The sequence below is a fragment of the Myotis yumanensis genome, unplaced genomic scaffold, assembly GCF_028538775.1.
Source record: "Myotis yumanensis isolate MYYU_CA2020_CCGP unplaced genomic scaffold, mMyoYum1.0.hap1 SCAF_3, whole genome shotgun sequence".
Lineage (NCBI taxonomy): Eukaryota > Metazoa > Chordata > Mammalia > Chiroptera > Vespertilionidae > Myotis > Myotis yumanensis.
The window spans coordinates 158081421-158108057 of record NW_027223754.1 but is presented as its reverse complement, the minus strand read 5'-3'; the positions used below and the strand labels follow the sequence as shown (position 1 = coordinate 158108057).

At 61.2% G+C, this 26637-nt stretch overlaps 3 protein-coding genes across 3 annotated transcripts; 2 read left to right on the top strand and 1 right to left on the bottom strand.

Moving 5' to 3' along the window:
• Positions 1 to 737: 737 nt before the first annotated feature.
• Positions 738 to 10727, top strand: NXPH4 (neurexophilin 4). The gene is made up of 2 exons (XM_070407656.1): positions 738 to 817; positions 9191 to 10727. The coding sequence occupies exons 1-2, from the start codon at positions 761 to 763 to the stop codon at positions 10052 to 10054; spliced, it is 921 nt and encodes a 306-aa protein (XP_070263757.1). The 5' UTR covers positions 738 to 760; the 3' UTR covers positions 10055 to 10727.
• A 2571-nt stretch (positions 10728 to 13298) lies between these two features.
• Positions 13299 to 18273, top strand: SHMT2 (serine hydroxymethyltransferase 2). Its single transcript, XM_070409930.1, has 12 exons — positions 13299 to 13399; positions 14391 to 14588; positions 15083 to 15162; positions 15345 to 15545; positions 15838 to 15919; positions 16083 to 16205; positions 16332 to 16471; positions 16814 to 16979; positions 17172 to 17271; positions 17358 to 17513; positions 17596 to 17703; positions 17825 to 18273. The coding sequence occupies exons 1-12, from the start codon at positions 13367 to 13369 to the stop codon at positions 17950 to 17952; spliced, it is 1515 nt and encodes a 504-aa protein (XP_070266031.1). The 5' UTR covers positions 13299 to 13366; the 3' UTR covers positions 17953 to 18273.
• A 182-nt stretch (positions 18274 to 18455) lies between these two features.
• On the bottom strand, positions 18456 to 20586 carry NDUFA4L2 (NDUFA4 mitochondrial complex associated like 2). Its single transcript, XM_070409929.1, has 4 exons — positions 20496 to 20586; positions 20069 to 20157; positions 19315 to 19375; positions 18456 to 19183 (listed from the first exon to the last, which is right to left on the bottom strand). The coding sequence occupies exons 1-4, from the start codon at positions 20550 to 20552 to the stop codon at positions 19127 to 19129; spliced, it is 264 nt and encodes an 87-aa protein (XP_070266030.1). The 5' UTR covers positions 20553 to 20586; the 3' UTR covers positions 18456 to 19126.
• Positions 20587 to 26637: the final 6051 nt, after the last annotated feature.

Here is a 26637-nt window from a genome sequence, read left to right as displayed (position 1 = left end):
GCACTGGGGCGCGGGGAGGGGGTCAGCGGGGCGGAGGGGGGGGGGTGAGGGGCAAAGGTGAAAGGCCGGTCCTGTCGAGGAGACTGAGATCGCGGAGGTGCCCTGGGGCGGGAGGGGCCGGCGGCGGGCGCCGTTTGTCAGCCCTATTGACAGACGTGATGGGGTTTCCGTCCGTGATCAATGATTCTCATCTCCCGGCCGAATGAGCCGCGGGGCGCCCATCCATCCCCGTCAGCGCCGCGCGGCGGCGGCCGCCGGAGGCCCCGCCCGCCTTCACCTCGCCCCGGCCCCGATCTTGCCCCGGGACCCACCTCGGCCCCAGCATCGAGGGATTCAGGTCGTGCCGGGCCCTTTGGGGACACCGTTCGGGAGCCCTGTTCCCGGCTGGTGCACAGACCCAGCCCCTCGGTTCCGGGGCCCGGGGCCCGCCGCCCTCCAAGCCTCGCACCTGCGCCGGGGGCGTGTCCGGGGCGTGTCGGGGTGAAAGTCACCTTCGGTGCCCCCCGCCGGGCGGGAGGGGGCGCGCGGGGTGCGGCCCGGATTGGAGCGCGCGGAGCCCCGCCCCCGCCGCCCGCCGCCGAGTCCGACCCAACTTTCTCCCCCGCCCGCGCCCCGCCCCCCGCGCCGCCTCGCTCCCCGCGCTCAGTCCGCGGGCCGCCGCCGCTCCGCCGCCCAGGCAGTCACCCCGGCCGCCGGCCCGAGCCCCCGCCCTCGGCCCGCTCCCGCCCGCCCCGGCCCGCCCCGCTCGCCGCCCGGGAAGATGCGGCTGCTCCCGGAATGGCTTCTCCTGCTCTTTGGCCCGTGGCTCCTGAAGAAGGTAAGGGCGGCGGGGCTGCGACGCGCACCGGGTCCGGGACACGAAGGTGCCGGAGTGCGAGGGGCTCCCCGGGCCCTCCCAACCCCAGCCCGAGCCTCCCAACTTTGCGCGGCTGGGGGACGCCGACAGACAGACTCCCCGCCAGGACGGGGCTCTCCGGGGCAAGTTGGCGGGGGTCGGGGGCAGGACGGGGTGGAGGCCCGAGTGGGATCTGGCGGCGCGGGCGGGGGACGCGGCGGGGGAGGGGACGAAGCACGACCCACGAGTGCGCCAGACGGAGCGGGAGTGCGAGACAGACAGACAAGCCGGCAGGGTGTCAGCCTGGCCGCCTGGCCGCGCCAATCCCGCTCGCCACCCTCGCTGTCTGTCCTTCCGCCCTCCGCTCGCGCCTTCGCATTTCCCTCTGCACTTGTCACCACGCCAGGTGGGAGCTGTGTTCCGAACCTGCACAGCCCGAGCACACGCGCGCGCACGGACGCACACCGATGCGGCCGAACTTGGCTACAGCCCCCGGCACATCTCCCGCGGAGACCCCGTCTCCCCTGCACGGCCTCGCGGACACACACACCCTCGGTGGCGCCGGCGGAGAGGGGCAGGGGCTATCTGGAAGGGGGGGTCTCCCTCCCGCCCCCTGCCTGCCCGCCTCCCTCAGCTGCCTCTTCCCCGGGCTCCTGGGCGAGGACTCCGAGGCTAAGGGAGCCCCGACTTGACCTGCCTCCCCCTGACTCGGAGGCTTCAGCGGTGTGCGCCTCTGTGCGTGTGGTGTGGGGCAGCGTGTGCACTGTGTACCTGTGTGTGGGGGCAGCCATGGTGGGTGTCTAGGGCTGGGGACCCGGGTGCGTGTGTGCGCTGGAGTGGTGTGTGGTGCTGGCTTTGAAGGGGTGAGGGCAAGTGCCTGTTTCACAGCGCAGCCGTCTGTGCCCCGCTGGGTGTCCCACGGTGGGCACCTAGGCCCTGGTCCGGTCTCCTTCAATCAGCTCCCCTGCCCACGACTTCTGTCCCCCGCACTCCCACTGTGACCCAGCCACTCTGGGGGCAGGCAGGGGGCTTCCTCAACCCCTACTCCCTGCACCCAACCCCCAGCCCCTGAAGCGTGTGAAGGGGTGTAGTTCTGCCCCCAACACTTCACCTGCTGGGCCAAATCACACTCAGCTGCGCCCGCAGGGCAGGGGCTGCCCAGTGGAGCTGGCGATTGAGCTTCCTGATTCTCCCAAACCAGCCTGGTGACCTTGAGGGGCTGGAAGGCGGGCCGAGGAGCCCCCTCCACAGAAGCTGCTTCCACTAGCGGGGACTTCGTTTGCACCTGCTGCCCAGCTCTGCCCTTGGAGGACTGCAGGGGGGGTCTGTGCCCCCTAACCCACTGTTTGTGAAGGCCTGGCCTGGGGGAGAGGAGGGAGGGATGGTACTCGCCTGCTCCTCCTCTCAACTTCCTCCCTCTCCCCTCTCCCCAGCACATAAACTCCCCCGTGGACAGATCTGGTTTAATTTCCTTTGCCCCCTGAAGGGGAATGAAACATCTGGTGGAGAGTTGACAGAGAGTAAGCATGAGGGTGTGAGCGACGGGGATCTGGCTGAGTGTGCGAGCTGCAGCTGTGGGTCTTTGTGTTGGAGTCAATGGGGAAGTGTGTACCTGCCATTCAGTCCAGCTTATTTGTGTGTGAGGAGGGGGTTACCTGTGTGTACAGACTGAAGGTGTGAGGACAATTCTCACTGTGCATGGGAAGTGTTTGTGTGCCCGAGGACCGATCTGTGTGTACTTGTGTGCACTTGTGAGTATGGCTTGTGCACACATGTGCACCCCGGGGTGGCTCTCCAGTCCACCTGTGTCTGCAGCCTATGTGTGGTCTGTGTGGGTGTCCAGGGTTTGTGAGTGTGGATCTGTGTGTTTGTGGCTTTGAATGTGGGCATTGGGCTGTAAGCCTCAGGATGAGTTCATGTATCTGAGTGGAGCTTGTGTGTGTGTGTGCGCGCGCGCGCGCGCGCGCGGCGGGCGCGGGCGGGCAGGGCAGTCTCGGTGCCGGTGCCTGGGCTGGCAGTGGGCTGACACTGGGTAAGAGGCTGGGGGGACAGTTTATAGGACAGCTCTTTGGGAAGCCTTCACTGTCCCTGCTCACAAGCCGCCTTCCCACCCTGTCCACCTGCCCTGCAGGAGCCTCCTCCTTCCCCTTTGCTCCAGAATCCTGGTCTCCTCTCAGGACCTGGGACTCCTGGCTTCCGCTGACCCTGAGCCCTGCCCTCTGGCCAGGCCTTCAGGATCTTTCTAATGTGGTCCGGTCTCCAGGTCTCTGACTCCTCTCCCTCTCTGTCTCTGTCTGCCCCACTCCTTGCCAAAGCATCTGTCTACTGGGAGAAGCAGCAGGCGATCAATAGTTACTAATCACTAATCACTAATTACTAATTAGCTGGGGGAGGGCAGGGGTGGGGCCCTGGGGGACCTTGCAGCTCTATTCTGCCTGGGGGATGATTAAGCCCAAGGAGTCTCTGAGCCAGCTGGCCCCAGCCACACGTCTGGCCTACCCTCTCGCTCCCATAACCCTCTCTAGCCCCCCAGCTAATCTCTGGCTGGGCCACTTAGGCACGTGCAGCCGAGGCGAGGCCCAGCGCTGTGGGTGGGGATTTAGGGGTAATCAGGGCTGCAGCTGGGCCAGGGGCACAGGAGAGGGGGTTGCTGTGACAGCTCCCTTTGGCCTCCCTTTGGCCGAAGCCTATGAGCATGGGAGGGGTACCCGCTGGAAAGAATTTGGAGGGTCTCCGGTGGGCACAGAGGAGGGGGTGGAGACCCAGGACGGGGCCGTGGAGAAGAGGTGAAGTAACTGAGGGACAGAAGCAAGGTAAGGAGGACCCCTAGGGTCAGAGACTGGGTCACTGGGAGGGGGTGAGGTAACATTGAAAGAGACCAGGTCAGTGGAGAGGGCACCGCAGGGGTCAGAGATGCAGTCTTGGGCAAGGAGATGGGGAACTTTGGACAGAGCCCTGCAACTCCCCAGGTTGGGGTCCAGGAGCGGATCATGTGGGAGGGGTCCCAGGACTCAAGCGTTTTGGGGAGTAATGGGGAGTTTCAGGACGTGGGGTGGGAGCGACCTCAGGGCGGGCTGGGGAGCAGGGAGTGCAGCCTGGAGTGCTGGAAATTGGCGAGCCTCCCCCTCCCTCGCCTCCCCCTCCTCCCCCTCCACCCCGCCCACTCCCCCTCCGGCTCCGGCTTCGGGAAATTACATCCCCGCTCCGCGGCTCCCGCCCCCCCCACGCGCGGCGCCCCGAGCCCGCGCCTTTATAGGCACATTTATTGCAATAATAAAGTGAGGCGCGGGGTGGGGGGCGGGGGGCGCCGTTCCCGGGGGGACCGCGCCGGCTCCAGGAAGCAGGGAAATAAAATAAAACAAAATCAAAATTCAGATAACGGTGAGCCTTGCGCTGCAGGCCCAGAGCAGGCGGGCAGGCGGGGCTGAGGGGGAGGGGTACCCGGCCCAAGGGCAGAGCCTGTCCCCCCAGCGGTCCCCTCCCCCATGCTGTAACACTGTCTGGGAGGAGGTATCTGCACCCCTACCTGCCTGGCCCCTCCCACAGCCTGCTCCTGCCCTGCTTTCACCTTGTGCTCTGGCTTGTCTCCCACACCTGCCCTCAGCTGTCTCCTCCCTTCCCTCCACTCCCCACTGGTCCCGGGTTTCCCAGTCCAGTCTCCATCCCCACCCCCACCCCACCCCCTAGGCTCCTGCACCTCCATTTCTGCCCAATAACCATTTCCCATCCCCCATTTCCCTTCCCACCGGCATCCCCATCCTACACCCCTGGTCCCTTTCTCACTCCTGCCCTTCCCCAAAGCCCATCCCTCATCCACCATCCCTGCCCCCCATCCTACACCCCTGGTCCCTTTCTCACTCCTGCCCTTCCCCAAAGCCCATCCCTCATCCACCATCCCTGCCCCCATCCTCATTTTGGTTCCCATCCCATCCCCCTGGTCCCCACCCTCTGGCATCCGGCTCTGCCCAATGCCCACCCACCATTTCTGATCTCTTCCTCCCTGTTCCCATCTTCACCCCTGAGCAACTCTTGTTTCTTCCTCATCACTGTACCCAGTGCCCGGCCTTCCAGGTCCACACTCCCAGTGCCCCTCCATTTCTGTGCCACTCCTCTCGCAGCCTGTCCTGTCCTCCCCACTTCTGTCTTCACTCCTGCCTCCGTCCCTGGGTCCCAGCCAGCTCCCAGCTGCTCCGCCCGCCCTGACTGCAGTGCCCCCGCCTATTTCTAGGTGCAAGGTCTCAGGACACTCTCCCCGCTTCCTCCCCAGCCCAGGCCAGAGCACGCTTCCTTCCCCAGCCACGGTGCCAGCCCTCCCCATGGGAATCGTAAGCAGCCCTGCCTGACCCACCAAGCAGGAGAAGCAACCAACCAGGCGGGAGGCCCCAGGGAGGCGCACCCTGCAATGCGGCTGGGGGCCAACCGTCTCATCCTCCCCCTATTCCCAGCGTTCCCACCCAAAACAGCACAACCCCCCCCCCCCCCCCAATGGAGTTTGTTAAGCAGCAAGAGGTAGCCTCAACTCCCCTCCAGTGCGTGGGCTCGCTGCCTGGGGACAGAGCGCTCCTGGCTCGGCTCCCACCCTGCATGGGCCTGGAGGCACCTGGTGACGCGCACCCCCACCCACCCCCACATCCCTGTCTGCCACCAAACACCTCTGCGCACCCCCTCCATCCCCACCCCGCAGCCCGGCCAGCCTCTCCCCTCCGCAAATGTCACCGCGTTTAATTAGCTTAATTAAACCAGCGTGGACTGAGGGGGACCCTGCTCGGACAATACCCTGCTCTCACCTTCGTCCTCGAAGAGGGAGGACAGCACATGGGTTCTGGACAAAGAGGGGCTCCGCTGTCACCCTGCTTCCCCTCACCCCCACTCCCACCCACAGCTGGAGACAGACAACCTGAAGGATAGAGGGGAAAGGACCACAGAGACATAAACAGGGAGAAAAATAGAATCATAAAAGGAAAATTAGAAACAGTGAGGAAGAGACTGAGAGACAGAAAAAGAGACTGAGAGTCGGTGGGTGGGGGGGATGGAAAAACAGTGAAAGAGGGAGAGCGAGACAGGGAGCGGGAGCAGGCGAGCAAGGAAGCCAGAGGGAGGATTTTATTTTATTTTGTTCCATGTTCCCATTTCTCGGCTCGCTTCCTCACAGACCCTGGCTCCTCCCTGCCCAAGCCCGCCCCCCCCCCCCCCCCGCAACTCTTCCCTTTTATCTTGGCTGTCTCCTATGGCCAGTGGGGTGCAGGTGCCCAAAGCCTAGGGATTTGCCAGGATCAGAGAAGCACAGACGTCCATTTGTCTGGGATCAGAGGGGGGGCACCCGGCACCCCCCAACACCCAGCCAAACCTATCACCCTGTCCCAGCCCCTGCCGGGGAGGAGTTGCTGGACGGAGCCAGCCCCCGACAGGTTCTGGGCAGGGTGCAGGACACTGGGTGCTGCTGGGGTGTGCTGGGGGCAGGGGGGAGTTTGAGGGAGCAGGCTTCAGGGACAGATGGAAGTCCCCAGAAAAAAATAGTAGTTGGGCCCAGAGAGGTGAGAAGATCAGGTGTCAGAGTTCAAATGGCCCCCCTCCCCACCCTTCCACTTCTCTCATCGCTTCACAGGCCCGCCTCCAATGCCCTTTCGGGCTCCAGTCCTGCTCTCTCCAAACCCAGTTCCTGGGAGGTCCTTTCCCCCTCCTGCTGTGGTCCAGGACCCCTTTCCCCCAGCCCTTCCCAGGCCCACCCTCAGGGCGTTAGCTGCCAGCTCAAGCGCCTCCTTCTGAGTCAATTACTGTTGCGGCCCCCGCACCCCTCACCTGAGCCGGGAGGAGGTATGGAAGGGAGGAGGAGTGTGGGGGGCGATAAATATGTATGACGATCGGGTGGCGGCAGCCGCATTAATAACCCAGGATCGCAGCGCTGCGGGGATGGGGACCAGGCGGTGGAGATTCTAGCCCAGCAGCTTGACTGTGCCATTCCTGTCCCCTGTGGACACCTGGTGTATACACATGGGTGTGTACAAACAGAGGGGACACCATGGTGTCAGGTCTCTTTACCTACCCAGAGCTCAGCCAGCAGGGGCCATTAATATACATCTCACACATGCACCCCCTGGGATCAGGGAGGGCACACTTGTCTTATCATTGTGGAGGCACTGACACACACCCTCTAGGAGGAGCTTGACACATGGACACCGGATGGTAGGAACTCACACAGGACAAGTGACACACCCAGAGAGCACACATGGCCAGCCCGGGTCACACAGATGCACGTACCACAAAGTGATACACAGCCTCAGCCTCGTTCAGATTAATACATACAGCCAACCAGGTACACATGCACCCCAGGCACACATACCACCCAGGCACACTTACATAGCTGCCACACACTGACATAACAAACATTCAGCCACCACAAGCAGGCAGACACACATACACACACACATACAGTCACCAGGGCACACACATAACCACCATGCACAGCCACCCTAGGCAGACACACACCCATCACCATAGTTACACACACACACACACACACACACACACACACACACAGGCACAGGCATCACTCCACGTAGACAGGCAATACAACCATCCTAGGCTAACAGAAACACAACCACACCAGACTGACACATGCAGTACTCCCTCCCCAATCTGAACACACACGCAGTAAGGGCCACCCTAACAGCCACTGCTAGCACAGTCTGACTGACACACTCTGACATGTACAGCTCCTCTCCCTCCCACTCCCCTGGTTGGAGCGGCATCTCCATATTTCTTCCTCTCGCTCTGACCGACTGTCTCCTTCGCTCCCGGCCACCCCGGCCCCCCCCCCCCCCACCAGATAATTGATGGCCCAGGCCTGGCCCCACCGCTCCCGCCTCTCGATCTATCTTGTACTCGAGCCCTCGCTGTCTCCCAGATCGCTGCCACCTGAGACACAAGGAGACGGGTGGGGGCGGGCCAGGGCGGCTCCTCCTGCCATCCATCCGAGTCCCCGGGAAGCACCACCAGGCGGCCTCCTCCACTGAGCAGGAGCGCTGGAGGTGGGGAGAGGTACCCCAGTAGCCCACAAGCCTTACTGACTCCCCTTTGCTCTCCCTAGCTCTACTGGTTTCCCAAGCTCCTCCCCACAAGGGAGCAGAGGATGAGGCTGGGGTGGGGGCTCTAGTTGCCACAGAGGCATCTGGAGGTCTTCACCTCTTTCTTGATGCTGGATGTTGACAATGGTCATGGCCTCACTTGCCTGAGTCCGACTCCTCCCTGGCTCATTACTCAGAACCAGCAATTTTCAACCGATGTGCCACTGCACTCTGGTGCGCGCAAGAATTTTTAAAACATGCAATACTTGACTATTTAGTCAGGGGCTTTGGCCTCCTCTTTTCCCCAGTGGTTCTCAACCTTCTGGCCCTTTAAATACAGTTCCTCATGTTGTGACCCAACCACAAAATTATTTTCGTTGCTACTTCATAACTGTAATGTTGCTACTGTTATGAATCGTCATGTAAATATCTGATATGCAGGATGGTCTTAGGCGACCCCTGTGAAAGGGTCGTTCGACCGCCAAAGGGGTCGCGACCCACAGGTTGAGAACCGCTGCCTTAGATTGTCAAGTTAAAAAATAACAATGGCCAACAATGGTTGTCTGGTATGGATGAATAAAAAATATACCTTTTTTTGGTCAGATTGGCCAAAAAGTATAATTTTGGGTGTGCTGGGGAATTTTAGGAATTAGTTTATGGGTGCCATGAGATGAAAAAGGTTGAAAATCGCTGCTCTGAACCAACCAGGCTCCCGGCTGGAGGAGACGGAGTCCCTGTCCCCATATTCAAACCCACACTGGCTTGGGCTTTTTCAACCGCATCGGAGATCTGGAAGAACATGAGGATTCTCAGTATCATCTCAGATGTAGAAACTGAGGCCTACCTAGGCGAAGTGATTTGGCCAAGCCACACAGCTTGAAAGGGCTGCAGTTCCACTCCAACACACTCCCTGACCCGCTGGCTGCTGGCTGCTGGATTCCATTTGGCCTCCTAGTGGCTTTGCTGGCATGGTGAAGGCCCCGGTTGGGTGGCCAGGGGTAGGGTGGCCAGGGACAACTCCAGCATCTCTTATTTTTTTAAAACATATTTTTATTGATTTCAGAGAGGAAGGGAGAGGGAGAGAGAGATGGAAACATCAATGATGAGAGAGGATGATTGATCAGCTGCCTCCTGCACGCCCCCTACTGGGGATTGAGCCTGCAACTCAGGCATGTGCCCTTGACCGGAATGGAACCCGGGACTTTTCATTCCACAGCCCGACGTTCTATCCACTGAGCCAAACCGGCTAGGGCTCCAGCATCTCTTTTTCTTCCTCTTTTTTTGTCCACAGACCGTCAGTGCCCAGATACCGGAGTCCAGGAGGCCGCAGTACATGGAGCTGCGCCCCGCAGCGGCCGGAGGGGGCGCCCCTGTGCAGCAGCTCCAGGCGCCGAAGTCTTCCGAGGGCCTGGGCACCGCCCGCGCCTGGAGCTGGGCCTGGCCCGCTAACCACACCGGGGCCCTGGCCCGGGTCGGGGCGGTGGGGGCGCTGCCCGTGCAGCGCACCAAGAGGAAGCCGTCTATCAAAGCGGCCCGCGCCAAGAAGATCTTCGGCTGGGGGGACTTCTACTTCCGAGTGCACACCCTCAAGTTCTCGCTGCTGGTGACGGGCAAGATCGTCGACCACGTGAACGGGACCTTCAGCGTGTACTTCCGCCACAATTCCTCCAGCCTGGGCAACCTCAGTGTCAGCATCGTGCCGCCGTCCAAGCGCGTGGAGTTCGGGGGCGTCTGGCTGCCCGGCCCCGCCCCCCACCCTCTGCAGTCGACGCTGGCCTTGGAGGGGGTCCTCCCCGGGCTGGGGCCCCCTTTGGGGTTAGCTGCTGCTGGGGCGGGGCTCGGAGGCAGCCTCGGGGGCGCTCTGGCGGGCCCACTCGGGGGAGCGCTGGGCGTGCCCGGAGCCAAGGAGTCGCGCGCTTTCAATTGCCACGTGGAGTACGAGAAGACGAACCGCGCGCGCAAGCACCGCCCGTGCCTGTACGACCCGTCGCAGGTGTGCTTCACCGAGCACACGCAGAGTCAGGCCGCCTGGCTCTGCGCCAAGCCCTTCAAAGTCATCTGCATCTTCGTCTCCTTCCTCAGCTTTGACTATAAACTGGTGCAGAAGGTGTGCCCAGACTACAACTTCCAGAGCGAGCACCCCTACTTTGGATAGTGCGCCCCGACCCCCGCCCCAGCCCTGAGCTTCCCGCCAGGTCCCAGCCTCCCTAAGTGAGACTCCTCCCCGTGACCCGCAACTCCTGTGGCCCCCGTGCACCCTTCCATTCTGGGGGCGAGGGGAACAGCCCTCCTGGGGACGCTCAGCTGGCGTGGGTCCCCTTTTCCTGATGGGGAGTGCCTTTGAGGCCCCCTCAGCTGCACCCCAAAGTGAAGGAACAAGAGCGCAGCCCCAGGAAAGGCGGTCCCAGGGCCCCCTATGTCCACACTGGGTCCCCTTCACGCCCCGGCGCTGGGCTCACACTCCCTCTGCCCTCAGCTGTAATAGCGCCTGGCCTGTCCCCTCATCCCACCCTGACCTTCTTACCCCCAGGCTCTTGTTGTTCTGCTCCACCCCGTCCCCGTGTAAAAGACTGTAAAGATGTACGTGTGTAAGCCGCGCCCACCCCCCCCCCCCCCCCCCCGCCCTCCTGCCTGCCCCACGGTTCCTCTTTCTCCAACGCCCCCAATTAGGGGAGTGGAAGCAGACGCCTGGGCCCCGGCGATGACTCCGGCCCTGCCCTCTGCCTGCCCCCTCCCGTCCCTGCAGTCCTGCTCCACCCGCCCCCTCCCGGCTGCTTCCTCTCAGTGATATTTTTTCTACTCCAAAACAAAATAAAGGGAAGAAAATAAAGTGAAATCCAACACGAGTTTCCGTGAGACCTTTGTAAGGAAGGGGTGTGTGTGGATTTTAATGTGTGACAGACACGGGGCCAGGTCCCCTCGCTCTCCGCCCCGTGGGGAACTGAGGCAAATATTGATGGAGCTGGCATCTTGGAGGTCATCCAAAACCAGATCACAGAGATGAGGACGACCCCTGGTGTGGGAGCCCTGCCAGAGGTGGGGATTTCCCTCCGGGGGGGGGGGGGGGGCAGAGCGAAACGGCAGCAGCTAGGATGAGGACTGAACCTGAGAGGGGACTCCTAGCGGGCTATTTGGGACGATTTCAAGGGGGAGGTATGAGAGCCTTGAATTCCCATTCAAGGAGATGCTGGGACTTCGTAAGCCGAGCGCTGACAACCTGCTAAGCTCCGTGGGGCTGGCGGGAGGCGGCCGGTGGGGGGAAGGGGAACGGTGTTTGCGGCATCTGGAGTCATCGATCTTCCTTTTCCTTCCTAATTTCGTGGGCGCTGAGTTTGCAGACGGATGAGGGAGAGAGGGAGTGAAGCCTGCGACGAGGGGTGGGGGAAGGGACAAGAGAGTTCGCAGAGTGGGGCTTCGCTGCCACTGCCAGCCGCTAGCAGACAAGGCCCCTTCCGCCAGCTGCCCACCTTCTCCACCCCCGCCTCCCGCTCCACCTTCAGCTCCCACTTGCAGCCGCGGCTGCTAATTTTATCCGCCCCCTACCCTGGCCTGGGCGTTAATTGGCTGCGGCTTCATTAGCAGTTCTCAAGCTCAGCCGTCACCCCCTCCCCTGGGGACCCCAGAAGGGGGCTAGGAGGGGGTACAGACAAGCTGCGGCACAGAACGGCGCCTCCTCTTCAGCCTTCCTTTGCCTTTAGTCCAGGGTCCAGTGTTCTCCAGGGGATTGCCCACTGGCTCCAGCGGGAAACTGAGTCAAAGGCGCGTTTGACCCAGACATTCCTGGGACAGAAAAGTCGGTAAGGGGAAAAGAAATGTCGGATGGATGGGTGAACGGATGGGTAGGTGTGGAAAGGAAGAGAAAGGTGGGGAGTGGTTCTGGGTCAGAGATGGGAGGAAGGAGAAGAACTCGGTGGATTCCTAACACAGGCCTATTGCTGGAAAGACCTGAGAACACTTGGAGCAGGAGTGGGAGGGAATGAGGTAGAGCTAAGGGGGGGGGGGGGGCCTTCTGAGGCCTGGTATGAGAATCTAGTGAGAATGGTTGGAATTAGCAAGTTAACCCATCTGGGCCTTAGTTTCCTCGTTTGGAAAGCAATAATAAAATAGTATGTGATTTTGCATACGAACTTGCTTTGTGATGGATTGTCCTCCCCTCTCCGACAAGGTCATCCTCTCCTCCTCCTCCCCCCACTCTTTTCTTCAGACATCTGGACTTGTGGGAGCAGAGTGAGGTGCCCCTGTCTGGAATTGCACTTGTTGCATTTTTTTCACTTCTTGATGTCCCAGCAGTCAGTAATCTATTCTTATATCTCCAGGGCTATGTCATGCCTGGCACAGAGTAGAGGCTCAGTGTGTATGTTGAATGAATGAATGAATGAATGAATGAATGTGTAATATTGCTATGTGAGGCAATGGTTCTCAAAATCACTGCTTATTAGAATCATGAGGCGAGGTTTCATTGTGTGTCAGCATGAGTGGGCAAATGTCCACTATTCTTTAAGATCCATTGAATTAGAACCTCTGAGGAAAGGCTCCACACTCATATTTATATCAGATTTCCCAGCTAATTCTGATGCCCAGGTTTGGGAACCTACTCCTAGAAAGGTCAATGAGTCCCTCCCCCAAGGGATGAGGTAAGAGGAACTCAGGCTAAAAGGAAGATCCCTTCCTGTTCCAAGTATCTATAGCCCCAGGGAAACAAAGCTCGCTGACTGCCTGGAAGGCAAGAGGTGGACAGTTAACAAAATCCAACAAGTACAGGACAAGAAGGGGCATCTCACTCAGCTCCAGGATGTCCCAGGAGAAGGAGGAGATGGCCAAGGAGGAGGCAGGTTAGTAAGTCAGAGGAGGAAGGGAGCACAATCCATTCCAGAGCATGTGTATATACAAAGTCATTTAATCCCCACCACATGTTATTTTATTACTGATTTACAAGTGAGGAAACTGAGGCCAGATAGGCTAATTTGCTAGTTAGTCCCAGAGCTGGAACTTGAATTCGCCTCTCACCACCCCTCCAAACCAGGTGACTTCCAGTGCACCATGGCACTCCAGCTTGTATAGGAGTCTTTGTTTTTCCCAGGGAGCCTAATAATACTAGGTATTCAGTAGGCATCCAATAAATGGTTGATGTCTGGACGACGGGGGGGCGGGAGGGGGGGAGGGTAGGGAACACCTGAAGATATCCAGGATAGTGAGGGGGGGCGGCAGTAGGTCTCTTTTCTTTCAGACTGGAGTCTCTGACCCTGGGGCTACAGACCCTGGGGAAAGGAAGCGGAAGAAAGGTGGGGAAACTACAATTCCCAGAAGACCATAAAGGAGTCGCCTCACGCATGCGTAGGCTCTACCCTTATTCCTGTGCCTTCTAGGGCCGCTCTTCTCACGCATGCGCTCTCGGATCAGTCTTTTCGGTCCCGTTGCTTCTCCAAGCTAGAGTTGGTGGCTTGACATCCTGCGACTTCGGGTTGCGATGCTGTCTTTCTCTTTGCTCTGGGCCACTCGGGTAAGAATGGGGCCCCGGAGTCTGGGTGATCAGTTGAAAGCAAGTTCCCCTCCTACCGTAATATCCGTTCACAAACTATGGGCTTTTCCACGCACATGGTCTGGGTCTTCCGGGAGCGGACGCGCAACTAGGGAATCCCCGAGACCCTCGAGTGCACGCGGGGTAAACGGGACCCCTCTCCATTCCGGTAATCAGAAGCCCCAGGGCCATGTGACCATCCATTTTACGTGGCAGCTGGGGAGGGAAGTGTAACGGTTGCCCGCGCCTCCTGTGCTGGCGAACAGCGGGACTCCCAGCCTGGACAAGCGAGCTGTCCTCCCTGCTAGCTCTGAGCCGTGCAGATGATGCAACCGAGCCCTACTGCTTGCATCAGGGATGCCGCGGCTCTGTGGGCTGGAAGGGCTGGAAGGAGGTGGAAAGGAGCCGGGCAGAGGACTGGGTGTGGTTTTTGGCTTCCCTGCCATCAGCCCCCCACCCCCACTCCCACCCCTACCATTCTCCCCCTGGGACTGCTAAAAATCTACCCTGGTTTTCAGAACATTGAATGGCTACCTCCAATGTTCTGAAAACCACCTCTAACCATGGTAAGCCTGTTCTCTTAATCCCTGCAACTTGGTCTCCTCCCCCCTGACTGGGATATCAGTTTATGGAGCCCCTACAGGGAAGACCCGTTTGTTCCAGTGAGTGGAGAGGTTCTGGAACCTCTAGCTTCTAGAACACAAACTTTGTCCTCTGGCTTTGCAGAGTAGTTCAGGGGTCCAGGTGGAGGAAGATTCTGAGGTGAGGTGAATGGATGGATTCAGAACCACCCCCTGGACATTGATCTCAGCCTTGGCTCTAGAACTGGCTTTTGGAGGTGGGGGTGGCGAAAACCGGAACAGGCAGGCTGGACAGCTGGCTGTTTGGAGCCAGAGGGCCTGATACGCATGGCTGATGGTTGTTGGGAGACTGTTTGAACCCTTTTGTTTGACCCTGGCTTTTCCTCCCCTAGCCTCTGCGGAGATATGGTCCGCTGGTCAGGATGGCTGCGCGGTGCCAGCACAGTGAAGCAGCCCAGACCCAGACTGGAGAAGCCACCAGGGGCTGGACAGGCCAGGAGAGTCTGTCAGACAGTGACCCTGAGATGTGGGAGCTGCTGCAGAGGGAGAAGGACAGGCAGTGTCGTGGCCTGGAACTCATTGCCTCAGAGGTGGGGTCTGGGGAGAGGGGCCAAGGCTTGGGCCGCCATGGGTACAGGAAGTAACAGGTCATCTTACTGCTCTTTCTTCAGATCTCCCTTTCAGACTCAGGGCCTTCCTGCTGGGCCTTCTCTCTCTCTCTTCTTACTGTCCTCTGAAGCAAAGGCAGAGCCAGTCTGGGTTATGGGATGGGGGCATTAGAGAGCTTCCAGAGCCTTCTGGGCCCCTGCAGTCAAGTCTGGTCCCTTCCCCCTCCCAAGAGAAAAGAGAAACCTGGAAGCACAGGTACCAGTGGACAGGTGGGCTTGCCGGGGACACCTGTCATGGCAGCTTGGTTTCTGAGGACGCTGCCTTTGGCCATGCCCCAAGCCTGACAAGGAACCTTGAATGAACAGCTTTCTGTAGAGCTCAGCTCCTTGCAGCCTGGGCTCGGGCAGGGTGGGCTGTGGGAGTCTCTCAGAAGGGGCTCTGTACCTTCTGACATTGCCCCCACCCCTCACCCCAGAACTTCTGCAGCCGAGCTGCGCTGGAGGCCCTGGGGTCCTGTCTGAACAACAAGTACTCGGAGGGTTATCCTGGCAAGAGGTGAGGGCGAGGCACCAGCGGGCTGGAGGGCAGCCTCGGGGACAGTGCTCCCGGTGGGGGACGCCGGCCTGCACCCTCCCAGTGCCTTTAGAGGAGTAGCCTTCCCGCTCCTTTGCTACTTCAAGGAAGGGGGGGTGGTGGGACCCTTTCTCTGTGCCCTGATGTGCCCCCTCCCGTGGCAGATATTATGGGGGAGCAGAGGTAGTGGATGAAATTGAGCTGCTGTGTCAGCGCCGGGCCTTGGAGGCCTTTGACCTGGATCCTGCACAGTGGGGAGTCAATGTCCAGCCTTATTCGGGGTCCCCAGCCAATCTGGCTGCCTACACAGCCCTTCTGCAGCCTCACGACCGAATCATGGGGCTGGACCTGCCCGACGGTGGCCAGTGAGTATGGATGCGGTGGGTGGCTGATAGGCTCACTGGGCCATATGGGCATGAGAGAGGAGTTGTTTATTGCCATGGGCCATGCAGCTGGAACAGGCCTCTCCCTGTCCTTCAGTCTCAGTGCAGGGGAAGATAAGACCCCAGGAACCAGTGCTCAGCACAGAGTGGGCAGAGCAGTGAGGGTGGTGCACGCCAGGCGCGGTGTCAGAGGCAGGGCCTTCGGAGCAGGGCAGGAGAGGCGTGGGTCTTACTCCACTGAGAAGCCTTCTCACTTCCTCTCCTCCCCTCCCAGTCTCACCCATGGCTATATGTCTGATGTCAAGCGGATCTCAGCCACATCCATCTTCTTTGAGTCTATGCCCTATAAACTGAATGTGAGTGAGTGCTCTAGGGTCTGGGGAGGGAGCTGCTCAAGGCCTAGGAACCTCTCCTGGGAAGAGCTAGAGGCTGAAGCCCTGGGCAGCCTTTAAGGTCAAGGAGCAGAGTGAGCTGCACTGCTTCTTTGTAAGGACTTTAGCTCTTTGTCTGTCTGTCCAGCCCCAAACTGGCCTCATTGACTATGACCAGCTGGCAATCACTGCTCGGCTTTTCCGACCACGGCTCATCATAGCTGGTACCAGTGCCTATGCTCGCCTCATTGACTACGCCCGCATGAGGGAGGTTGGTGGAGGGCTGGGGTACCTGCCGCTGCCCAAGGGGTGGTGGGGAGATTTCGGAGGAGGGGAAGCCTTGCGCAGGCCTGTCTGGACCCTCCCCAGACTGAGGCCTGTTTCTGTACCTGCCCAGGTGTGTGATGAGGTCAAGGCACACCTGCTGGCAGACATGGCCCACATCAGTGGCCTGGTGGCTGCCAAGGTGATCCCTTCACCTTTCAAGCACGCGGATGTTGTCACCACTACCACTCACAAGACCCTTCGAGGGGCCAGGTCAGGCTCCCCTGAGGTCAGGCCTTGCCTTTCCCTGCCTTCGTGCCTTATTCCCCGCGAATTGTTGGTCTGGATCAGAGAGAAACTCATTCTGCCTAAAGAGTTCTACCCAGTCTGAGGATTCTCCTTTTCTTGCCCATGGTGGCAGTTCCCTGGCAGGGAGTTTGGGGGTGGGAGGTGGGAGGAAGGTTCTGTTCCCCTCAACCCCTGGAGCCAAGCACACCCAGCACAACTGAGGTGGCTGAGAGCCCTCGGGGGCGCGGGCCAGCCGGCTTCCTCTGCTCTCCCCATCCCTTGCCCTTTCTTTTCAGCTTAGATTCTGACCACCCTCTTCCCACACAGGTCAGGACTCATCTTCTACCGGAAGGGGGTGCAGTCTGTGGACCCCAAGACTGGCCGGGAGATCCCTTATACATTTGAGGACCGAATCAACTTTGCTGTGTTCCCGTCCCTGCAGGGGGGCCCCCACAACCATGCCATTGCTGCAGTGGCCGTGGCCCTAAAGCAGGTTGGGGAGCCTCCATTGTCGGGTGGTGGGCATCTGGATGCTCAGACCCTGTATCTTGCTAACTGAAAATGGAGCTGTTGGAAGGGAAGGGCCAGGAGGGGAGGCCTCAAGACTGGAGTCACAACTATGCTAGAGGTGGAGGAGTAGAAGGGGCAGGATTTGGGGTCCCAGGTGCTGCTGTCTCATCTCCAGGCCTGCACCCCCATGTTCCGGGAGTACTCCCTGCAGGTTCTGAAGAATGCTCGGGCCATGGCTGATGCCCTGCTAGATCGAGGCTATTCACTGGTGTCTGGTGAGCCAGGAGGGTGGGTGAGAGCCTCTGTGGCCTCAGGCAAAGGCCCAGGACTCACCATTCTCTGTTTACTCTTCCCGCCTTAGGTGGCACCGACAACCACCTAGTGTTGGTGGACCTGCGGCCCAAGGGCCTGGATGGGGCTCGGGCTGAGCGGGTGCTGGAGCTTGTATCCATCACAGCCAACAAGAACACCTGTCCTGGAGACCGAAGTGCCATCACACCAGGGGGTCTTCGGCTTGGTGAGACCTGGGGTTCCAGGGGGGAAGGGTGGCTGCGCCCGGGGGCGTGGGTCATGCTACTCCTCGTCTGCCTCTCTCCCAGGGGCACCAGCCTTGACCTCTCGACAGTTTCGTGAGGATGACTTCCGGAGAGTTGTGGCATTTATAGATGAAGGGGTCAAGATTGGCTTGGATGTGAAGAGCAAGACCAGTGAGTAGGCTAGACACGCCCCCCAGCCCCTGCCAGCCCCTTTACACTCACTATCTGCCCCCCCCCCCCCATCTCACCGCCTTCCCTAAAGCTCTGACCACTTTTCCTCACCCCTCTCTAGCCAAACTACAGGATTTCAAATCCTTCCTGCTCAGTGACCCAGAAACAAGACAACGGCTGGCTGACCTCAGGCAGCGGGTGGAGCAGTTTGCCAGGGCTTTCCCCATGCCTGGTTTTGACGAGCACTGAAGGGACCAAGGAAATGAGGCTCAGAGACTGAAATTCGCCTTCCCTCTCCCTGAACCTTCCAGTGTTTTGCTGGTGGAGAGAAGGCCTCTCACTTAGCGGAAGAGCCAAATGTAGTTCCCTTCCCAGGATTTGTAGCTGAAATTCCTTTTTGTAAGAAAACTTAGAAGGAGGCTGGGGGCCGTCTGCCCTAACGGTTCCGTTATCTCAGTGTTATGGACGCCCTTTTCCTTCTTGGGGACAGGGGCGTCGCCCTCGTGAGCCAGAGGAAGGGGTGGGTGGGCGCCCTCCTTTCTGTTTTTATCTAATAAAATGCTAAGCGGACCCGCGCTTCTATTACTGTGGGAGCCCGCGGCCCCCGGGGCCAGGTGTGATTTGTCTCCTCCATGTGTGGTTCCTGGATTCCCTCCCACAACCACCGCGAGGACCCGGGGGGCTGCAGCCTCCTCTCTCTGTCTCTGATCAGAGCCGACACCAGACGTGATTAGCAGGCGCAGCAAATTCAATTTGTTAAATGAAATTGTATTTTGCCCATGGCTGCTTCTGTTTGATCCCAGGGGACAGAGGGGAGCTGAGCGAGGAGGGTTGGATGGCAGGGGGAGGCCCAGGTGCGAGGCTGGAGGGGGTTGCGGGTTGGCTCCCGAGTCGCAGGAAACCGCGCACGGCCCCTCCCCGGGCTGAGAGGTGCTTCCGGAGCGGGCTGGGCCGCAGGCAAGGAGCCCAGTCAGCTAGCGCAGCGCCGCCCTGGGAGGCGCCCAGAGCCTGGCAAACGTGGGGCCTGCCGCGTCGCCTGGCACTCAGAGGCCCCTGCTTGCTCCTGGCTCACGTCTGCCACGCTCCTCACGTAGCCTGCGCCACACCCCGTCAGGCCCCTGCAGCCTAGCAGAGGGGCCCCCTTGGGCCTTTTGAGTCAACCCACTGGGGCCCCACCTCCTGACTCTCCCACCCCCACCCCCCTGCGTGGGACTCCAGCTGAGGGTCAGGGGTGCTTCCGCTGCAGGGAGCGAGGGAAGAGGGTGGGGGTGGAGCTGCCTCCCCTCTGCGGCGTGGGAACCAGGCCTGTGTACGCAGGAGCTGGACAGGGTGGTGAGAGGCGCCCTGGAGGCTGGGGGCTGAGTGGCAGGAAGGAGGAGGCCGGCTGACTTCGGTGGAGGACATGGACCCGTCCCAGCCAGGCTCAGAAGTCTGGCCGGTCCTTCTTCAGCTTCTTATAATCCGTGGAAACTGCAAGGAACTGGGGGGGGGGGGGGGGGGCATTGCACGGAGTGCCCCAGGCCTCCCTTCAGCGGGGAGGCGCCAAGGGGTCTTCCCAGGGACCAGGAAAGGAGAGGACGGAGGTGCAACCCTAGAGCCCCCTAAAGGTACCTTGTACTGGTCGTTGGGGCTCAGGCGGTTCCAGGGCTCCGGGTTGTTCTTCCGGTCCCAGCTGTGGAGAGTGGGGGGAGGGGGTTTTCTCTGTGGGAAGTAGGACCCTAGCGCCTAAGGTAACAGCATCTCTGCCTCCAGCCCCCACCCAGCCCTACCCTGGGGGGCGGGCCATTTCCCAAGGCTGACGGGGAGGGGAGCATTAGCAGTTGCGGAGGAGACTAGAAGGCTGTCGCCCTTGTCAGAGCAAGACCAGATGGGGGGCTGACAACCCAACCCAGCGACCCCACTGCACCTCGCCTCCCTAGGCCCTCCCAGCAGAGCAGAGCGCGGAGGTCGGCGGGCGGATCGAGGGGCTGGGGCTTGTGCGCTGTGTCCCAATTCTGACAACATGGGGCTGTCCTGATGCGTTCAGAGGACCCGCACCCCCACTGCCTCTGGCGGGGCGGGGGAGGGGCAGGGGAGTCTCGTCGTCACCCCGGCCCCTACTGCACCCCCAGAGCTGCCTGGCCACATCCCCGGCAGGGATATTGAGGTACCCACAGGCCGCCTGCGGCGGCACAACAGCGTTGCCATGGCAGCCGGGGCAAGTCGAGCCACAGAGGAGAGTGCGGTTGGGTGGGCCCAGGGGGAGATGCTGGGGGGTGGGCGCTGCAGGGGGATCCCTGCCAGGCCCACTGACCCCCCATTCCTGAGAGGCCCCTCTTTCCTGCCCCAGCCAGCACCCCAGCCAGCGTCCTAAGCCCGGCCTTACCAGACGTCGGGGCTGCGCAGGGCAAGCCGCAGCAAGTAGAGCGCAGCGCTGCCCATGCCCAGGCCGATGAAGCCGATCATGGGGATGAGCTGCGGGAAGGTCCAGGACACTGTCAGCCGCTCCCCTCCCCGCAGTTCCCCGTCCTGCCGGGCGCCCCCCACCCCAGCCTCGGACCCGTGCTCCCTCCCTCCTGGGAGAGGGGACTGGGACCTCCTGCACCACAGCCCCGGCCCTGTCTCTCTCACCCCACAGCGAGCCTCTCTAGGGGGATTCGAGGGACACAGAAAGGGGCACATTGCAGGGGGAGTTGAGGACACCCTGGGAGAGGTTAGGCTTTGGGGGGGGGGGCTAGGCAAGAGGGTACGGGGAGCGCTGGGGCAGCGAGAAAGTTAGGCGTTAGAAGCAGTGGCTCTGGGACCGAACTCACCGCGGGATGTCTCTTGATCTGCCGGTACAAGCGGGCCCCCACACCGGTTCCCGCCATCTCGCCTCTTCGTGTCTGGTCCTCTTTGGGGCTCGGCTCCCTCGCTCCTCCTGGGGTCCCGCCCCTCGCTGGGGAGGGGTCAGCCCAGCCCTGCCCAGCCCAGCCTGCCGCAGCCAACTTACCCCACCCCCCATTCCGCTTCTTCCCCAGTTCCAGGCTGGGAGCAGGAGGAGCTGTTGGGGAGCTGAGGGATTTCTGCTCCGCTCTCTCCTCCGGGGGCCGCCTCGGACCCACAGGGCCACCTCATACTTGGGGCTTTGGGTTGGTCCTAGGGAGAGGCCTCACAGGCTTCCCAGACTCTGATTGAGAGGGGATCCAGAAGTGGGGGGAGGGGTCAGGGACAGCCCCCTCCCACCCCTACACACACAGGCTGGCAGGCAGACCCCCAGAGAAGTGCAGGTGTGGAGTGCTCTCAGGTGGCACCAGGAGGGCCAGGGCAGCCATTGCCACCCGGGTGCCTCCACACACTGTGCTGCAAGTTTTAAAACATGCAATACCTGACTATTGAGTCAGGGGCATCGACCTCTTTTCCTTTATGTTGTCAAATAAGAAAATGACAACAGCCAACACAACAATAGCCATCTGGTGTGAATGAATCAAAGTTATACCTATTTTGGCATATATATATATATATATATATATATACACATCGGTGTGCTGCAGAATTTTACTGGTTAGTTTGTGTGTGCCATGAGATGAAAAGGTTGAAAATCACGCCTCCGGAGCATTCAGGAGCTAGCAGGTCCTGGAGGCCCTGGTTCTGATCCCACCACAGTGCAGTGAGGGGGGGGGGTGGACAGTCCAACAGAAGAGCTAACGCTGCCCCCGCCCCTCTAGTTCTGGGTGGTTCCTCCCAGTTGTGTTCTGGTTGGCCTGGGACAGTGCTTGGAGGCCAGGGGAGCTGGAGGCATCTTCAACGGGGCTTAGGACAGAGTAAGTCAGTTGTTGACGTTTGGGGGCTTGAGAAACTTGCTTGCCCTGCCTCCCTTGGGGAAGGGGAAGGGGCAGCCATCCAAGGAGGCCACTCTCTGCCTCTGGCTGTGACAGAGAGGAGGAGAAGGGAGCGAGAAAACCAGTTCAGGAGAGCAGACAAGATGTTGAAGGAGGAAAGAGAACAAGACACATAAACAGAAGTGCAGAGCAAGCAATTGATTGCCCTCCCGGATGCTATGCTGTTAGGGTGAGAAGGCTCACTCACCATCTTTGGGGAATTGGGGTTCCAGGGACCCAGGAGCCCACCCTAACTACCTCTCCCACTCCCACGCTAACCTCCACCCCCCTTCTCCCTCCCTGCCTCCCCCTGGTCACCTCCCTCCAGAGCCCTGTGGCGGCTGGGGCCAGGGTGACCTGTGCGCCCCCCTCTGGGGACCTGGGCTCAGGGAGGAGGGGGCCCTTCCTGGGGGCTTCCTTCCTTTCCCTGGAGCTGATACTTCCCCTGTCCCCTCCGTTGACAAGTGCTGCTGTAATTAGGCTGCGGGGTCCCAGGCTAGAGCCTCCCTCCGGCGGATAATGAGATAAAGTGTCAGAGACACGGCGAAAACAAAGAGACCGAGACTCGCGTGTGGGGGGCGGGGAAGGGGGACCGACTGAAGGGATGTCAGAGCCTAGAGCGGCGCAGGGCCGCACCGCCCTGAGCACTGGCCGGGGAGTGGGCTGTCTGTCACCCGTGCACCCCAGCCTTCCAGTCTCTGAGGTGACGGGCATGTGGAGGTGACCGGAAAGGGGACCCCAGTCAGTGCCTTGAGGTGTCCTCGGGCTGTCCTGTCGGACAACCAATCCCAGAGCTCGAGCTGGAGGGGCCAGAGCTGGGCTGCACACCTGGCTCTATGTGCACAGCTGGTGCGCAGGAAGCGACCGGACCTCTGGCCCCTGCGCCGCACCCCTTTGATTCTCGGGTCATCGCCTGCCTCCCTGGGTCCTTTCCTGTGCGCCCCAGGGACCTGGCCTAGCACGTCCCAAACACCCCCCCCCCACCCCCCCGCTCCCTTCCCTGAGCCTCCGGCCTCCGGTGTGCGCCCCCGCCCACTCTCCCAGCTCCTTCTCACGTTTTTGCTTCTGATCTGGACTCCCCGGGGCTCCCTGGCCTCCCACCTGCTTCTGGTGCCAATCGCTGGCACCTTCTTTGTGACTGTTTCTAAGCCCACTCCTCTCTCTGGATCTGGATCTCCAGGGCCGAACACCGAGCTCTTTGGTTCCAGATCCCAGCTCCCCTCGCACTTTCCCACCAAAAGGATTCAGGCCAAACTGACCCAGCGGGTGAGGGGCCGCAGAAGTCATTAGCAGTGGGTTAGGCGTGGCCAGGGCCGGGCCGGGGTCCCGCCGCGACTGGACTCTGAACGCTAAAGCGCGCAGGACCTACTCAGCACGCAGACGGCTCCGCGGTAGGTTAGAAGCAGCTGGATTCGGCGCCGTAGGCTGATCAGGGGCCGTGGCCGCGGACGCCCCCTGGAGGCCGAGCTGCTTCTAAGAATCTAAGCGCTCAGGGGCGATGCCTCGGACGCCCCCTGTCGGGCCGCGTTGGGCCTGCGCCCCACTGCATGTCGGCAGGTAAGTCAGCTCCCAGAGTGTGGTTCACGCCCCGCCCGCCGCTCCTGCCACTCCCGCGGCCAAGGCAGTGGGTTCCGCAGTGGCCGGGGTGGAGGGTGCGGAGAGGAGTCGCGGAAGCTCCCGCCTCGCCAGCCTCGGGCACCCCAGGATGAGTCCTCTCGTGAGGCTGGGCAGTCCCAGAGCCCGGGGGCAGCTCCGTCTCTGCCCAGGGACTGCCCTCTGCCCCTGCCCGTCCTACTCTCTCTGCCCTTTTTCTTCGGGGCCCGGTCTGTCGCGGTGTCTCTGTTCCTTATCATCTGGCTGGCTGTCTCTTTCTCTACCTGGCTTTGTCCCTCTGCAGCTGTTTCTCTGTCTCTGTGGTCTCTCCTTCCCTCCACATCTCTCTGCCTCGCCGTGTCTCATTACAGATGCCTCTGCCGCTCTTTATCTCTGTCGTTCCCCTCCCATTCACTAGTTGGAGTCCTATTCTCTGGCTTGCTGCTCCTGAGGGCGGGGGCTGCAGCAGTCCTAGGGGACAGCCTGGGGACACCCCGGGGCACTGACTGGGGTCCCCTCTCCGGTCACCTCCACATGCCCGTCACCTCAGCAGGGCTCCGTCTTCCCTCTGCAGCTGTGGGGCGTGGGGGGCGGAGCCCTGGGGGGAAGACCCGGTGCCCAGCATCTGCTCGGGAGCCCCGAGGCCCCTGACCCTCCTGCCGCTATTAAGGGCTCCGGGTCCCGAGGCTCGGAGATGATCATGATTGCATCAGCTAGACCGCGGAGGAGCCGGGAGCCGCTCGAAGAGCGAACGAGGGAGTGAGGGAGCGAGACAAAGACGCCCGCGCCATCTGTTTATGCAAAGCACTCTCCGCCGGGGACCCCGGCGTCCCGGTGCCCGGCCCGGCTCGGGGCACCAGGTCAGGAGCCCGCTCCTGCTGGTGCCCCCGCGGCGCCTCGGCTGTCCCTCTCCCAGCACCCAGAGGGGCTGCGGGCGAGCGGAACCGAGGGGGGCGGGGGGTTGTTGATGTGATTGGAGCGGACGCGGCTGTTTCTTCAATAATGGATGGAGATGATGCGGACGGCGGAGCTAAGCCCGCCCGGAGAGGAGAGGACTGGAGATCGGAGAGGAAGGGGGGTGTGGGGGGGAGTGGGAGAGGCAGCCGGGCGCGCGCAGGCAGACACACAGCGCGCCTGCGTCACACTGTCTTTCGAATACCCGCCGCCGTGCGGTTCACACCCAGGCACACGCCCACGCACTGTCACAGAGGCGCACACACCTGCAAGTGTAGATGCCAGAGCAACACACACTCGCTAGCGGCTCTTCCTGATTCTCACACAGACACCGTCCCCGCGGGCAGAGACCCACGGAAATGCCTACGCGGGGCACACCCAGGCGTGAAGAATGCACAGACACGCCAAAGCACATGTGCACACCTAGACACCCAGGGGCTTAGACTGACAAAAATAATACAAGTTGGGGGAGAGGGGGGACAGAATGGTGACAAGACAGATACGTATTCAGGGTACAGGGGCACACACCAACGTGCACACACGCCTCACACACTTTGGAGCACACACGCACACACGCACACACACACCAGGGACATGGACACCCATAATTGCCAAGGGCACAGAGACCCCCACACGTTCAGAGGTTGGCACCCACACACCTGCAGGAGCCGAGCCCCGGTGGAGGAGTGTGGTGGAGAGGTGGCTGGAGTCCCTGCTGGAAGCCTTGTTATTCTAGCTGCATAATGAGGTCCTGATGGCAGGAGGGCCTGCTGACAGGAGGCGCCCGGGGCTATTGACCCTGCACCCTGTTTGACTGCCTGAAGCTTCCTTCCTTGGCCCCCAGGGTAGGTGGTGCAGACGCTGGGCTCCTCTGGCCTCAGCCAACCCCAGCCCCAGCCACAGCCACAGCCCCAGCCCCAGCCACAGCCCCAGCCCCAGCCCCAGCCCCAGCCCCAGCCCCAGCCCCAGCCTCAGCCTCAGCCCCAGCCCCAGCCCCAGCCCCAGCCTCAGCCCCAGCCTCAGCCCCAGCCCCAGCCTCAGCCCCAGCCCCAGCCCCAGCCCCAGCCCCAGCCTCAGCCCCAGCCCCAGCCCCAGCCCCAGCCCCAGCCCCAGCCTCAGCCCCAGCCCCAGCCCCAGCCCCAGCCCCAGCCCCAGCCCCAGCCTCAGCCCCAGCCTCAGCAGTAGGGGAGAAAAGCAGGAGCAGGAGCCATAGAGGGACATTGGTGGCTGTGCAGGAAGACTCCCAGGATCCTCAACACAGCCGGGCGGCAGGGGGTGGGAGAGAGGCTCAGTCCATATCCCCCTCACCCCGGTGCTGCCCAATCTTCTGACCTCAGGGCACTTCCTTTACTATGAGTTGGTGCGCACTGAGAAGAGTAGGGTGTGGCTTGTATCTTGGACCCTAATAACCCGCCCCCCCCTCCGGTCTGTTTTTGATTCAGTCCGCTCCTTGGCCCAGACTTATGACCTTTGCAGCGTGAGGCAGCATTATCCATCACCCCGGTGGCCGCTGGCAGGAGTAGAGGGCTTTGGGGGCCCCCACAGGGTCTCTGCTGTTCCCGACTCCCTCTCCTGAGAACAGCTCTTTGCCAGCCGGCCAGGGCTAAGCCAGCGGGCAAGTACTGGGGGTCGGGGCATGACCATGGGGGTCAGTCACAATACTGGGCCTTGTGTCCCCAGCCCTGGCACCCCAGCACCCGTCCTTCCAGCTCCGCACAGCCGGCCTTCCCGCTCCTTCTGCCCTCCCTCTCTCGGGCCCTTTGCTTAATTTCCTATTAACTGCTGATAAATCCAATTAAACCGCCGTTCTAATTAGGGACAGCTGCCGGCTCTGCGAGGCGGGGAAGGGGGGTGCCCCCCGAGTGTATGGGGGGGGAGAACAGCCGCTCTCTCTGTCTCAGTACCCCCACACCAGCATCGCCGCCCAATGAGCCAGTAAATTGGTTTTGCTTCAGCATTGTGGGGGGCCCCACTCGAGGATCTCGGGGGTTCTGGTTTTGAGTCCCTCAGACTGCTTGATGAAGAGATAGGACCCAAGCCCTAGTTGTTGCCCATTTGTGGGAGGCAGATCCTGCCGAGGAGGGATGAAGGCAAAAGGCTTGATTTGTATGTGGGGGTGGGGGTGGGAGGCGGGAGGCCTGTGGTCTGGGCTCTTCCAGCCCAAGCATGACTAAAGGGGTGCTACCTGAGTCTTCCTTTATGACCCCGCACCCCCCAAGGAATCCAGTACAGTCAAGAGCAAAGGAACAGGAGACAGAACCCGGCTCTGCAATGAGTCCTCTTGTGTGTTTCCCTACCTCCACCACACCTCAGCCTTCTGGAAGGAAGGGGGGCACGCCCGTCCCGGGCCCTCCTTTTCCCCAGCCCAGCTGAGCCTCTGTCCTCCCCCCACCCTTTCCCGCCAGCAGCAGATGGTGCCTGGGCTCCCGCTGCCAACCTTGCTAGGCGGTGCCAACCTCAGGCCTGGCAGACAGCGGGCAGGAGAAGAGGATCTCCTGGCTGGCCACGCTGACCCTCCCCCCATCCGCCATCAAGCTCAAGACCCTCC